Source organism: Centroberyx gerrardi, chromosome 24 (assembly GCF_048128805.1).
Source record: "Centroberyx gerrardi isolate f3 chromosome 24, fCenGer3.hap1.cur.20231027, whole genome shotgun sequence".
Classification (NCBI taxonomy): Eukaryota; Metazoa; Chordata; class Actinopteri; order Beryciformes; family Berycidae; genus Centroberyx; species Centroberyx gerrardi.
In genome coordinates this window covers 12,937,558-12,950,681 of record NC_136020.1, presented here as the reverse complement: position 1 = coordinate 12,950,681, position 13,124 = coordinate 12,937,558, and the positions used below count along the sequence as shown (strand labels likewise).

The window sequence follows — 13,124 nt, the reverse complement described above, 5'->3', positions numbered from 1 at the left end:
AAGGTGCAGAATGAAAACACAATAAAATGAACACATAATACAAAAACAACAAAACAACACAGCTGATACAATATAGACAGACATCGGTTAATAAGTCCAGAAAGTTAATAGCTGAAATGCAATAACAGTTCGCTCATCAGTGCACAATACCTGCACTGCTTACACACATATATGAGCATCGTCATCACCCTATCACCATCATTTCGTTCTCACTTTTAGTTTAAACTTTTCAGGAAGTGGATTACTTTCATAAGTGAAAATGAAGGGGAAAATGTATAAATATATTAATTTGATTCACTACAAATATTAGGGAAGTTATGAGGGGAAAACAAATGTTCATTGCCCACCACCAGATTTGTATTTTTATGGGGCCATCGAGTTTATTATAGTGTCCCATTTGACATATTGGCCAATAACCGTCTTCCTCTGGCCCACAAGCATCGTAAATGCTGATAAATCTGGGGGAAGTATTAATCCAGGCTATTTCTTACTCATAATCTAATCCTATGGAATATGTACCATGACTGATAATGTGAGGATAATCTGGGCTGTGCTTTCAGGAATGGGGTCAATGGCAGCAGCATTGGTAGTGTGTGGTCAAGTACTGTAGGGGGTTGGGTGAGAGACACAGGTGCCATCCTGGCAGCATACAGCTAACTGACCATCACTGCTGCCAGTCTCTGTCTTTACCAGTCTCTGTCTATACCTGTTAGCATGAAAAAGTTATTAAGTCTGTTGAGTGAGCACAAAGCCAAATATGCAGAAGTGGACATTGCTAAAATAATGATACGATTATTTTAAGATATTAAGATTTGATTTACTGACAATGTTATTATATAACATTTTTTTTGGATTTGGATGGAAATCTATCTTTCACAAACAAGGAAACTTGTGAAATTAGATTTGAAGGATTCACTAGGTAGCATAATAGAATGCCACACAAGACAAGGTGTCCAAAACATGTGAAATCTGAAATATCTGGGTGACACATTGATATGCTGACGGATTTACTCCCACTGTCCATAATCTGAACCCTTAAGCCTTTCTTTCATTTTGCCCCATCTCCTACACACACACGCACACGCACACAAACACACACACACAAACCTAATGCAATCATACTTTCTGGGCATTTATTTCAATCCCGGGAATTTGTGCCTGGGATGGCCCAGTAAATGTATTCATGGCCATCGACTCATCCGCTCTCTTCTTGCCTCTCTCTTCTCTTTTTTGTGTATGTATCTGTCTCTTCTGCCCTTTCCTCACCTCTCTCTCACTTTCTCTCTCTTACAGGCACATTGGACACGTGGGTTGGGATCCTAATACAGGCTTTGATGTAAGTATAGAATTCCTGAAACTGTTTGTGTGTGTGTGTGTGTGTGTGTGTGGCTGCACATGTAGGAGTCTGTGACTGTTCATCCACCTCGAACACATCCCCAAAATTTGGCCCATGGGTTTGTGATTTCTGTTTGTCAGTCAGATGTCCTTCTCAGGAACAGATTTTACAAATTCAATATCAGCTCGGAAATATTAAGCCGCGCTGCGTAGCCAAGTCATCACTAGTGTTACACAAGGAGATTTCTGGGGGGAAGGGAATGAACCTGCATCTGCATAATCCACGGACTCATTCCCCAAAAAAAAAATAAAAAAGCATCATCAGTAATTACGGTGGATGTTGGATGATGAGTATGAGATCATGCAGGTCAGGGGGATCAGCTGACTATGAAATGAAACCTCAGGCTACTGCCAAAATATGAATCAATCAACAAGTGAATGAACCGCTAAATATATGAACAAGTGATTTAAAGAGAGGGATGCAGATGTAACCTATCATAGAAGTCCTACTTTTCATATTCTTGCTGCAATTCTGCTACACTGTTCCACCACTAAGAGGAACTGTTTGGAGAAACTTGCAGGATACATGCTGTACGTAGACCACTGAATCATAAGAGTACATCGGAAAAAAAGCCTATTTAATCTGCTGGGCTTTGGGTAGGAAGGGATTTGAATGTATTATACCTAAAGATCAGAATCACTTCATCTGCCAAGTACAATAACAGTAACAGAGTTTGTCTTGGTGGCACTGGTGCACAGTCATATTGACAGATAACAGAGAAACACAACACATACTGACACACATGCTACAGGTGCAATATGACCTCTCATACAGGAAACAGTTGAACAGCTTTTTGTGGCTTTATTGGGTTTTGCTGCATCAACTCTGCTGGCAACAACATGCGATATGAAACACAAAAATGTTGGTTTGATGAGGGGACTTACGTGACAGATAATGATTTAAGCTCTGGCCAGACCTGTTTTGACCTGTACTGGAATCTGGGTTAATGAGTCCTTAATTTTCTTCCTGGGTGCCAACTTGATAGTGTTCCCCAAACACCACCAGGTGGCAGTATGAGGGCTGGCTACAGCATCGTGGTCCCATTCTGCATTTTTCATAGAGGGATAGCTCAAAGTGTCTCAAAAAGCACGATTACTCAGCAATATAAAACTAAACATTATCTATTATTGCTTGTCACGGTTTGCTCATAATGATACCATTGGTTTGGCTAAAGACATCCATTAGAACCAATGTCTAACTTAAATTTGGTAAATTATTGAAAACATTAAGAATAGTAGTACATGTAATTATTTTACCTGTTGTGTAGCTAACTGGGTGATCCTGTTTCTTCAAATGTCTAACCAAACTCTTAACATGTTAGTCACATAGTGTGTTACTAAGCTACAATGTTCATAAATACAGCAATGCAGTGAAGGCACATAACAGCCTTTTAACATATAAGACCAAAGTGTGTGTGTGTGTGTGTGTGTGTGTGTGTGTGTGTGTGGATATGAGAGCACCAGGAACGCCACTCTGCTGTTGCCATTATCTCCTCTAGTAATCAGGAGGGTGATACTGTTTTTGATTTGAGTAACCCGAGTTGACCTCAGTTGTTGATGTTGCTGGTCTGAGTACCTCACTGAGTGGACTGGACACCACTGCCACTGTTTGAATTCAAATTATTTACTAATAATTTAGTCATATCAGTACAACTCTGAGCAAATGTACCTGAGCAGAATGATCAATCAAATCCCCCCCTTCATCCAGACTTCATCTGTTGCTTTTTCTCAAGCTGTTGCACCATAATAGGCCCGAGCTAAGTGAAATGCTACCTGTTGATGCTTTTGATTGGTAAAGCATGACAGTTATATTGCTAAGGTTAGGGGATCGATTAGCACCCATACTAACCCCATGCTTACATACCGATACTTCATACATCCATGGCACTTTGAATAGAAGCATCTGCTAAATGACACGTGTTCCTCCCCCTGCAGCTGAATAACTTGGACCCAGAGTTGAAGAACCTGTTTGATATGTGTGGCATCTCTGAGGCTCAGCTGAAGGACAAGGAGACATCTAAGGTCATCTACGACTTCATCGAGAAGAAAGGAGGAGTGGAGGCCGTCAAAAACGAGCTACGGAGACAAGGTGAGGCAGACAGGAATTTGGGAATCTAAAAAACACATTAGCTGATATACTGTTTGTACAAAACATTAGAGACATCTTCTCTTTCAATAAGATAAACTGGACAAATGAATCCAGGTGAAAAATATTACTGCTTATTGATTTCACCTACTAAATCTCCATACATGAAGGAGAAATGTAGGTGAAGGTGAGGATTGAGCTAAAGAAGGATTTTTTAAAAACCTTCAGCCAGTGCAACACACAATTAGGAAGTGTCCCGCCACTTTGCCCAGAGGTGCCACCCCACATTAAACATTGTCATCTGTATTGGCTTTGATGGAAATTTTTGATGTAGAATGGTTCAAATACTGCAGCACAGCCCCCCACCCAGGAAAATATTCTGCAGGAACACCTTGTGGGTCTTCTCTTAAATATTGTTTTGTATGCCGTGTTTGCGCTGACAGGAAGAAATGAGGATGTGTATTTGCTCTGACAGATTATGGGATATATGTGATGTGTGCTCTGGCATCAACATAGACCTATTACTTGCCTGGCCGACACAGGCTGTAATTAATCACTAGCAGATCTTTATTTTCATATGTTAGAACAAGTACAGCAGTTTCCACTCAGTAGAATTAACATATCGTCAGTGTCCTGAGGTCTTTTCTTTTCCTCCTATCTCTTCAAATTCTGGTGATAAATTGACATTGGAGATTGCCAACTCTCTAGTTCCTCTTTTGCCTGCTTTTTCATTTCCAGTTTTATAATCTTGCTTTATTTAAATATATGCAAAAAATAAATTAAACCTCCATATCTGTCCCCATTTGTAAGAAATATTTGATGACCCTGGAGACAAGTCCAACCACTGTAGCAATAAACGTAACGTGACCATGTTTTGGAAAGTTTTTCAGTCTTTGCAGGACACTGACAATATGTAAATTCTCTTTAAAGGGTTGATTGTCCATTTAAGACCAGTGTATAACAGGGTAATCTAACTAGTGTGGTTGTATCCCCAGGTCCGCCCAGGTGGAGTGGTAGGTTTCTATGCATGAATCTGCTGTGACAGCTCATTATTGTGCATATACAGAGTTTTAATGTGACCTAACAATTTAATCTTACTGTGTGAGGCTTTTACAGGTATTTTTAAGTAGTTTGACAGTTATTGAATTGTTAAATAAATCAGTGAAGCTTTTTCTTCCAGATATTTATAGTTTGTGCTGCTCTCAAAGTGATGTGCCCAAAAATGGCATCTTAACAACAATATTATTCTTAAGATGCTCAGTTCAGAACAGTTACATGAAGCAAGGCTGCCCCCAGTGGCTTGATTTCATAACTGCATGGTGTGACACCAGCAACAGCTAGAGAACTGATGAGCATTTTGGACAGAAGCATGGTGTGAATTCCCTTGACCATCCAGATCTTGCAAGCTGTCTCTTATTTATGGAACACATTTGGAGACATTGAGATGTGAAAATAAATCAGAGCTTATGAGATCTGCATGGTCTTACAAGGCTATGATGTGAACTATAAAGGATGTATAATAATATTTTTTTTTGTGACTTTTTTGACTTTCTTTTGTACGTTTGTCTCCTCCAGCCCCTCCGCCCCCTCCATCCAGAGGCGGCGCCCCTCCCCCACCCCCTCACCATGGCTCGGCCCCCCCTCCCCCTCCTCCTGCCCGGGGTCGGGGCGCACCCCCGCCCCCTCCGCCCTCCAGAGCCCCCACCTCTGCGCCCCCGCCTCCCCCGCCCTCCCGGCCAGGCGTGTCCGCTCCCCCGCCTCCTCCCCCGCCCAGCCGAGGCTCTCTCCCCCCTCCCCCTCCCCCGTCCCATGCCTCCATGCCTGTGGCGCCTCCCCCGCCGCCTCCTCCTCCCTGCTCGACTCCTTCCAGTGTCGGAGCGCCGCCGCCTCCGCCTCCTCCTCCCCCGCCTCCCGGTCCCCCTCCCCCAGCTCCTCCCCCGCTCCCGGAGGCTAACGGAGGGGAGGGCGGCGGTAAGTCGGCGCTGCTGAGTCAGATCAGAGAAGGCACCCAGCTGAAGAAGGTGGAGCAGAAAGAGAGGCCAGTGTCCTCCACCGGCAGAGACGCTCTCCTGGACCAAATCAGACAAGGCATCCAGCTTAAAACTGTGAGTATTCATTCTTCACACACACCCCGCCCCGCCCAGCTGTAGTGAGGTGCTTTAACTTTGTTTACTCCTGCTCTCCTTTCTCCAGAGGGATGATAATCAAGATTCAGCCCCTTCCACCCCAGCCCCCTCGGCAGGCATCGTAGGGGCCCTGATGGAGGTGATGCAGAAGAGGAGCAAGGCCATTCACTCCTCAGGTACACATGCGTACGAAAACACAGACACACCCTCCATCAAGTCAACTACCTTATAATGTTGTGTTTCTTTTAAAGGAAGGAACGTTAAAATCATTTTCCACCGTGCCCTCTCTCCCGTCTAACAATTCCTGGGGTTTTTACATGCTGTTATCACAGAAAAACTTACCGTGAAACTTATTTCCCTACCTCCTGACGCCATTCACTTTCATTCAACTTCAAACGATATCAAAACCACATTTCAGTCATGGCAAATTATTGATTTACTGCACACATCCAGAAAGCCCCTGACGAACGGGGCAAGAGAAGGCGTGCCTGTGACGTTAGGCAAAAATTTTAACAATGGAACAGGGAAGTAGACAAAACACTGCAGCAGCATAGTTTTATCATTCGAACAATCTCAGATACTGAAAAAAAATAAAAAATAAAAACCTTTCTAAATGCTAACGTTACTAGCTCGGCTCCTTTCACCCAAAACTCTCACCACTATCTTTGCTTACACTTTTTTGCTTATATGAACTGAACTGTATCTCCTTCCCTCCCATAGACGAGGATGATGATGACGACGAAGATGAGGACTTTGAGGATGATGATGAATGGGACGACTAGCGATTTTCTTCCTCCCCCCGAACCCCCGGATGATTATGACACTAAATTGTTCCTGTCTTTCTAAAAAAAACAAATCTTTAATTTCAAATTATAAATGTAAATGTTCTATCGATTTGCTGTATATTTTTGTTGCCTTTATGCTTTTTTTATTAATCTGTGCAATACCTCATTTAATCTGTAAATGTCATTCTCGTATCTTACTGTAAAGTTTGTTGTTTCTTCTTTCTCTCTGTCAAATTCTCGCTGCCTGGCTGTATCTCTCTTCTCCATCTCTTTCCAGTGAGTGACACCAGTATCTCACATCTCTCACTTTTGCTCTTTTGCTTTTTCTCTCTCAATCCATCTGTCTGCATCTCTTTCTCCCCCCTCTCATGTCCCCATCTCTTCTATATTTATCACCTCCATCTTTCTGTCACTCATCCATCTCTCATATGTCGCCTCTCTCTCTCCCACACACTCTCACTCTCTCCCTGTCCCTCTCTCTCGCTCGTGTGTTGTCTTGCTCTCTCATATTCCCTTTCCCCAGATTAACGTGCAATTTTACATCAAATTGTCTGTTGAACTGTAGAGTTGAATGTTTTTCTTCTTTTTCTTTCTTTTGGTCAGTGATTGAAGGGAAGGCTCGGAGAACAATTTGCCAGAAATCCTTCATCATGTCGTCATTGTTAGTCGGAGGGAAAAAAAATCGAACTATTTTCATACCCTGTCGCTCTCTAGTTTATTTTTACTTATTCAAATGATCCTAGTTTAGCACTCTCTTATTTTCTTAAAACAAAGAAGAAAAAAAAAAGAAAAGCTCTTTTTTGGAATATTTAGCTTCATTTGCTGTCAACTGTAAATTTGCTCCAGAGTTTGAGTCTTGTTATATTTTTGCACAAATTGAAAGAGGAGACTCGCTGCATGAATACAGGACAATTTCAGGTCTGTATCGTTATGGAACATACATATGCTTTAAATAATGAGGCAAAATACACTTGGACATTAAGCATTTTTAACCGTTAACACACCACACTACACACACACACAGGTAGTCCACAACATTACGGCGGGCTATCTGTTGTGAATTTTAGTTTCTTTATTTTATCATCGTCACACTACAGATTCAGAGGAAATAATGCATTTGTTTTTCTTTTTATCTTCTTTCTCTTTTTTTTTTATTTTTTTTTTTACAGTAGCTACCAGAGTATCGGTAAATACCTGTTTGTTTGAATCAGGTCATTCATCATGTAAATCTTGAGGAATAAAGACGTTTTAATTTTACAGACCTGACGCTTAATGGGTCCAGATGCTAAGTTACTGTACAGAAACAGTGGAGCTAAATTAGCGTTTATCTGTTATAGACACTAACTGCTAACACAGTAGTATAGGGAGAAACACATTAGATTCATAGCATTTATTTGGATAAGTAACAATATTTTGTTCACTAAACTAGTTTATGATTAATGAGGTATATAGGAATAGCTTAAATACAGAATTAAGAAAGTTGTCTATAATTACCTACAAAGACCAAATAAATGTATGCAGATCCAGACCTGGGTCAAATAATATTTGCCAGTAATTCTTAGCATGTGTTTTAGTACAAGATGGGTTTGCCATTAAGGACAGTACAATTAGTGCCAGAATGTTTCAGCAATCACAGGAAAGTATTTAAAATCTGATAGTATACTTTTCAGTGATTGACAGATACGCTGGCGCTGTGTGAAGTGTCCTGAGGTGTTAAACCCCACCCATCTGGTGCTAAAGCCAAATGAAACCAAACTATAGCAAGTAACAATTTGACCAGAGTCTGATCCTGACATTATGGCCTAATGTGTGCTCTCTATACTTGCGTGTTGCCTACTAACCAGAATCCATACAGAGTAGCTAACATGTTGTATCTACCTTGAAAGACACCAGTGCTGCTCTTTTCAGAGTCATAGACAAAGTTTGGTCACTGCAGGTTTCAATATGGCGGCCATATTTGCTCCACAATAGGCTCTATGCTCAGTGATAACCACTTTGTACAGTGTTGGCTAGCTGCTCCACCTGTTCAGACACTGCATTAACATTTAGCTGAAACATTTTTAAAGCTTTGCAACAGCAATGTTTTGATGCATGTCAAACTTTAGTGAAATAAGAAATGAATGGAAAACCCATTTATTGTGTTCTACGACCATTGCAAAGCTGGTTTGTAAAATGTTTTGGCGTCTCACTAAGACAATGTTATCTGGGCAGCATTTATGTAATGTAATCAAATAGCTCTTGTGCAAAGAAAAGAAGCAGCCGCATGGCAGCCATACTGCAACCTGGCCAAACTCCCTCTGTCCGCGGCTCTGGCTCCTCTGTGGCAGAGTGCTAATATATCTTTACCTCCACTTCAGGTTAGGCTTCAAGGTCTATAGATTATGAGGTTTGGTCACGATTTGTAAAATTAAACAACTGACATGGGAATGGCATGCTACAGGACCAGTGGCTGGGTCCAAAAAAGAAATCCTTGTCCCAGCCGCTCAGCTTCTGCATCTTGTTAATGAAACCTGGCTGTGTGGTCGTCGTCGTCGTCTAGACCTGATAATCTAAGACCTTAGTGAGGTTTCCCAAAAGCATGTCAGCATTAAAGAGATATTGTGACAGGTCAAGATGTTATTTTTCTTCATGTGGTATTGGTGGAAAAATGTCTACCTTTGCACTTCAAATACCCTTAAAAACTTGTTAGCAGTGTTAGTATTCATGGATTGAAACTAACAGCATTGAGCAGTTGGTGTTCTTCATTGTTTTGAATGAGGAATGCTGATATTGCTAACATAATGTTTTTTGGGGGTAACTGAAGTGCCAATACAGAAACTTTTCGCCCCCACATTGTGACAAGAACCTGGTAAAGAAAAATAACAATGAAATTCAAAATGTCTCTCCTCTCTTTTGGTTAACCTTTGTCACACTGCTAGCCGGTAAGTGAAAAGAGGAATGTTGGTGTCCTCTTTAAATTCTGTCTTGGGGAGACAAACTGCTACTTGTTGTTAGAACGCTACTCTTCTCGAATACCAAGATACTTTTGGGAAACCTAGCCATGTTTTCGCTGATGTTAGTTTCTGTAGGTAACTCGGTTAATAAGATGTTATGGACACCAAGCCTTCCCAGTGAGGCTGGACAAATAATGAACTCTTACATTGTACACTCAAATAAAAGGTTGATATTTACTTACTTTGGTATTTGGGTCTCTTTTACCACCACAATGTGTGTCCTTGGAGTGTGAATTTCTGTTTTCTTTTTCCCATAAAGTTTTGTTTTCAGGATTCATATTTTTGGGGAAATAAAGTCCCCATTCAGAGACAACCGTTTTTTTGATGATAGAATAGCCCATTAGAAACATGTTAGTCTTCTCTTCCAGTTCCCCCCTCCATCCCCATGAAAGTCTACAGTACATAATTTGTGAAATCCTTAAGGGATCATCTTTCACATCACCTAAATTCACTCATGTCCATTTCATTATAGAACAAGCGGTCTGGATAGTCTGTCCCCCCATTGGATGGTGTGTATTTGGTCCTGGGATGTGTTTAAAATGCCCTCTGGTTGTGTGCAGTTTGATGAGTGAGTGGATGCTGGCACGCTTGTTAATCACACACCCACAAATAGGCTCATGTCCTTTGCATGGGAGTACAATTTAACTTGTGATCAGATGTCTGCTCCTTTTAACAACTCTCCCTGAAGACCTAAATCTCTTCTTGTCCATCCTTGTGTCAGTATGTGTGTCTGTGCCTACATGTGAGAGAGTGTGTGTGTGTGTGTCAGGTAAGGTAGAGGAGTATAAATTGCAGTAATAAGAGATGCTTTTTAGCAACCCTCTCCAAACACCTAACATATTTGTTACCTTCATTTAGTCCAGTTATGTCTGTCTGAGTATGAGATTGAGCATGTGCATCTGTTTGTCCGTGTGTGTGTGTGAGAAGTGATGAATACACACCTCATCACCAGCAATAGACAGACAGGGAGTGGGATAGATCTAGTAACAGCTGAGCAGTGGATTATCGCATCCTGTACTGCTACCATTTTACCCCTCCTGCCAGGTAGACAGTGAGTGAGGGAAAGAGCATAAGTACAGCCAGTAATCCTGTATCCATCTGTGTGTGTGTGTGTGTGTGAGAGAGAGAGAGAGATGGTGATGGGGCTGTTGCTGTGTGGAGGGGAGGGTTAGAGATGCATGATAGAAGATGCATAAAAGAGATACAGTAAGTAAATTCCTGTGTCCATCTATGAAAGCAAAAGAGAGGCACTTGTATCTTTCTTACAATGAGTAAAGATACAATTTCCAATACACCCCTGTATAGCCATCTATAAGTGTGTGTGTGTGTGTGTGTGTGTGTGTATGGGAGAAAGTGAGAGTTGAAGGTAGAGGAGAACAGCCCAAATCCATTTAGAAATGTGTGTAAGAGGGAGAAATTCCATCCGCTAACCCCTGTATCCATGTCTCCTCTTGTGTATGTGGGACAGAGAGATCAAGGGAGAGCAAGAAAGTTGGAGACTGCAGCCGCTGACCCCGTGTATCATCTATCCAGCGTGTGTGTGTGTGTGTGTGCCAGGACCAGTTACAGCCGATCAGGAGATTAAGCAGACTGCTGCCATCTCATCTTTTCCCAGGTACACATGAACCCACTAGAATCAGATATGAATCCCTGCGTCAGGATTTCTTAGCAAACGGCGAGTCAGTGAGATGTAAAGAAAAGAAGACACGCAGCAGGAAAATAAAAAGCCCATAGAACCTATAGAGCGCTCCAATCTCCTTGAAAAAAGAGGAATAAAAGTAAATAATGTCTCTCCCTGTTATTTCTTTGTCAGTGCTGGTGGTTGTGGGTTATTTGGTTTTTAGTTCCACTGGGAAAACTCTGATAATGGTTCTGTTTTAGAAGAAGATTCTAAGCATGGACCCTGATATTCACAGTGTGTACACACATACACAAATGGACACAATAGACTTCTTAATTCCATGTCTTTACTGTTTATTTTTAGCTGACACCACACTGGCCCTGCATCCCTTCTCTCTGCTGCAGAGCTTATAAAGGGGATTAGACCAGGTATGGCACTTTCCACTAGTGGGGCAGCACTACTTGGATACAGTGCTGCCATAGAGACACCACACACACATACACACACACACAAGCATTAATACAGGTGACAGCATGAACCTTCTGGTTTTTGACTCCTGTCCATAAAAAAAGTTTAATCTTTGAAAGTAATGATCGCAAAAAATATGTTTCAAGGGGGAACTTCACTAAAAAGCTGATATGATTTATGCATTATTACATGCATACTCTTTAGTTAAGGAATTATTAAGAGTTTATGAGTATGAAACTCACACCGACCCCTTGGTGTGTTGATTAGTCTTTTCACTCAGAAGGGGAGATGTAGAGGAAGAGAAAGAAAAGACAAAATGGAGTTTAAACCTGAAGATAACTGATACATGGATTGTGATGATGATGGAAAATATAACAGAGGGCTTGAACAGTCGCCTTGAGTTTACATGACATCCAACGCATCCATGGATGCTTTGTACCAGAGATGAACAGAGTTGCAACAATCTCATAGAGTGGGATATGGGCATGTGTTTGGTTTTGAAAAATAAAAGTATGGTTGGTTGCCAGAGAAGAGGATTGATCAGGACTCCTGCAGCCTTTAAAAGATGGGAATTATGACTATAAATACGTAAAAAATAATCTACTCTCCCTCACGTGACTATATGCACATATGATGTTGTGGTTTAGTGATAAACTTTCACATAGATTATGACTTTTGAAAACCTCTGTCCATCATGAAAATAATCTCTCAAATAGACATTCTCCATGAGTATAATGCGCTGACCAGCCTGAGTGCAGAGTCCCTGTTAACAAATGATGTTCTAAACCAGGAAGGACTCGACATTGTTCGGATGCCTCTTCAGATAGACTGACAGACAAAATAAAGTGCTGCACTTGAGTGAAGGAACACTCAGCAAAAGGAATGCTTGGTGCTTAGTGAGGTTCTCCATTTGATAGGGCCATTGAGCAGGCCTGACTGCAAGAAATCTCCATCTTAACAAGTAATTTAGTCTATTATTGAGTCCCAAAATCAATTACATTTGTTAAAATGAAATAAAAGTGAAAAAATCTGCCAATGGCCTTTCAATTTCACTTTTGTTTCAAGAATTTTGTAGAACCAGGTGTCATTCTTCATCGTAGTGCAGTGAAAAGCCTTTTCCTGCCTTGTTTCAAGATATTGACACTCATTTCTAGAAAATTCCTGAAAGAAAAGTGATTTTATTATTAGTTATTTCTCCTCACTGGCCGAATTTTTCTCTCGGTTTAAGAAAAATAAGATTTGAAGGCTGAATATGAGACTAAATGTGTAGTTGTACCCTAACACACAATGCCTGTGATATTTCCCATAATCTTGGACAGTTAAGTCTAGTTTAAGGTTGGATTTCCTCTTCCACGTTCTTTTTTCGTGCAAGATGTCAGCTGCGTAAAACACTCAGAGGTTAAGTTAATTTGCTTTTTTAAATTGACGTTTTTTCCCCTGGAGGCTGTTGCTGCCGATGCCGCTGCGACCGCTGAAAGCTGCAGTGTCTCTGAACAGCTGCACTGTGGATTTAGGAGCCAGGGAGTTCTTCCAAGACACACAAACACACACAGGAGCAGGATTAGAGCGAGCGATACTTATATCTCACATCTCTCACTCTCTCTCCATCTCTCCATCTTTAGCTCTCACTCTCTCTCTATCTCTCATCTA

At 41.3% G+C, this 13,124-nt stretch overlaps 1 protein-coding gene across 2 annotated transcripts in view; it reads left to right on the top strand.

The window, feature by feature from the left end:
• Nucleotides 1-9,562, top strand: part of LOC139919953 (actin nucleation-promoting factor WASL-like) — a 34,161-nt gene extending 24,599 nt beyond the window's left edge. For both annotated transcript variants that reach the window (XM_078282036.1, XM_071909838.2), the window contains 5 exons: nt 1,294-1,336; nt 3,331-3,484; nt 5,057-5,586; nt 5,675-5,783; nt 6,328-9,562. In XM_078282036.1, coding sequence (XP_078138162.1) covers nt 1,294-1,336; nt 3,331-3,484; nt 5,057-5,586; nt 5,675-5,783; nt 6,328-6,389 — 898 coding nt within the window. In that variant the 3' untranslated portion in view covers nt 6,390-9,562. The remainder of the gene's footprint in view (nt 1-1,293; nt 1,337-3,330; nt 3,485-5,056; nt 5,587-5,674; nt 5,784-6,327) is intronic.
• Nucleotides 9,563-13,124: the final 3,562 nt, after the last annotated feature.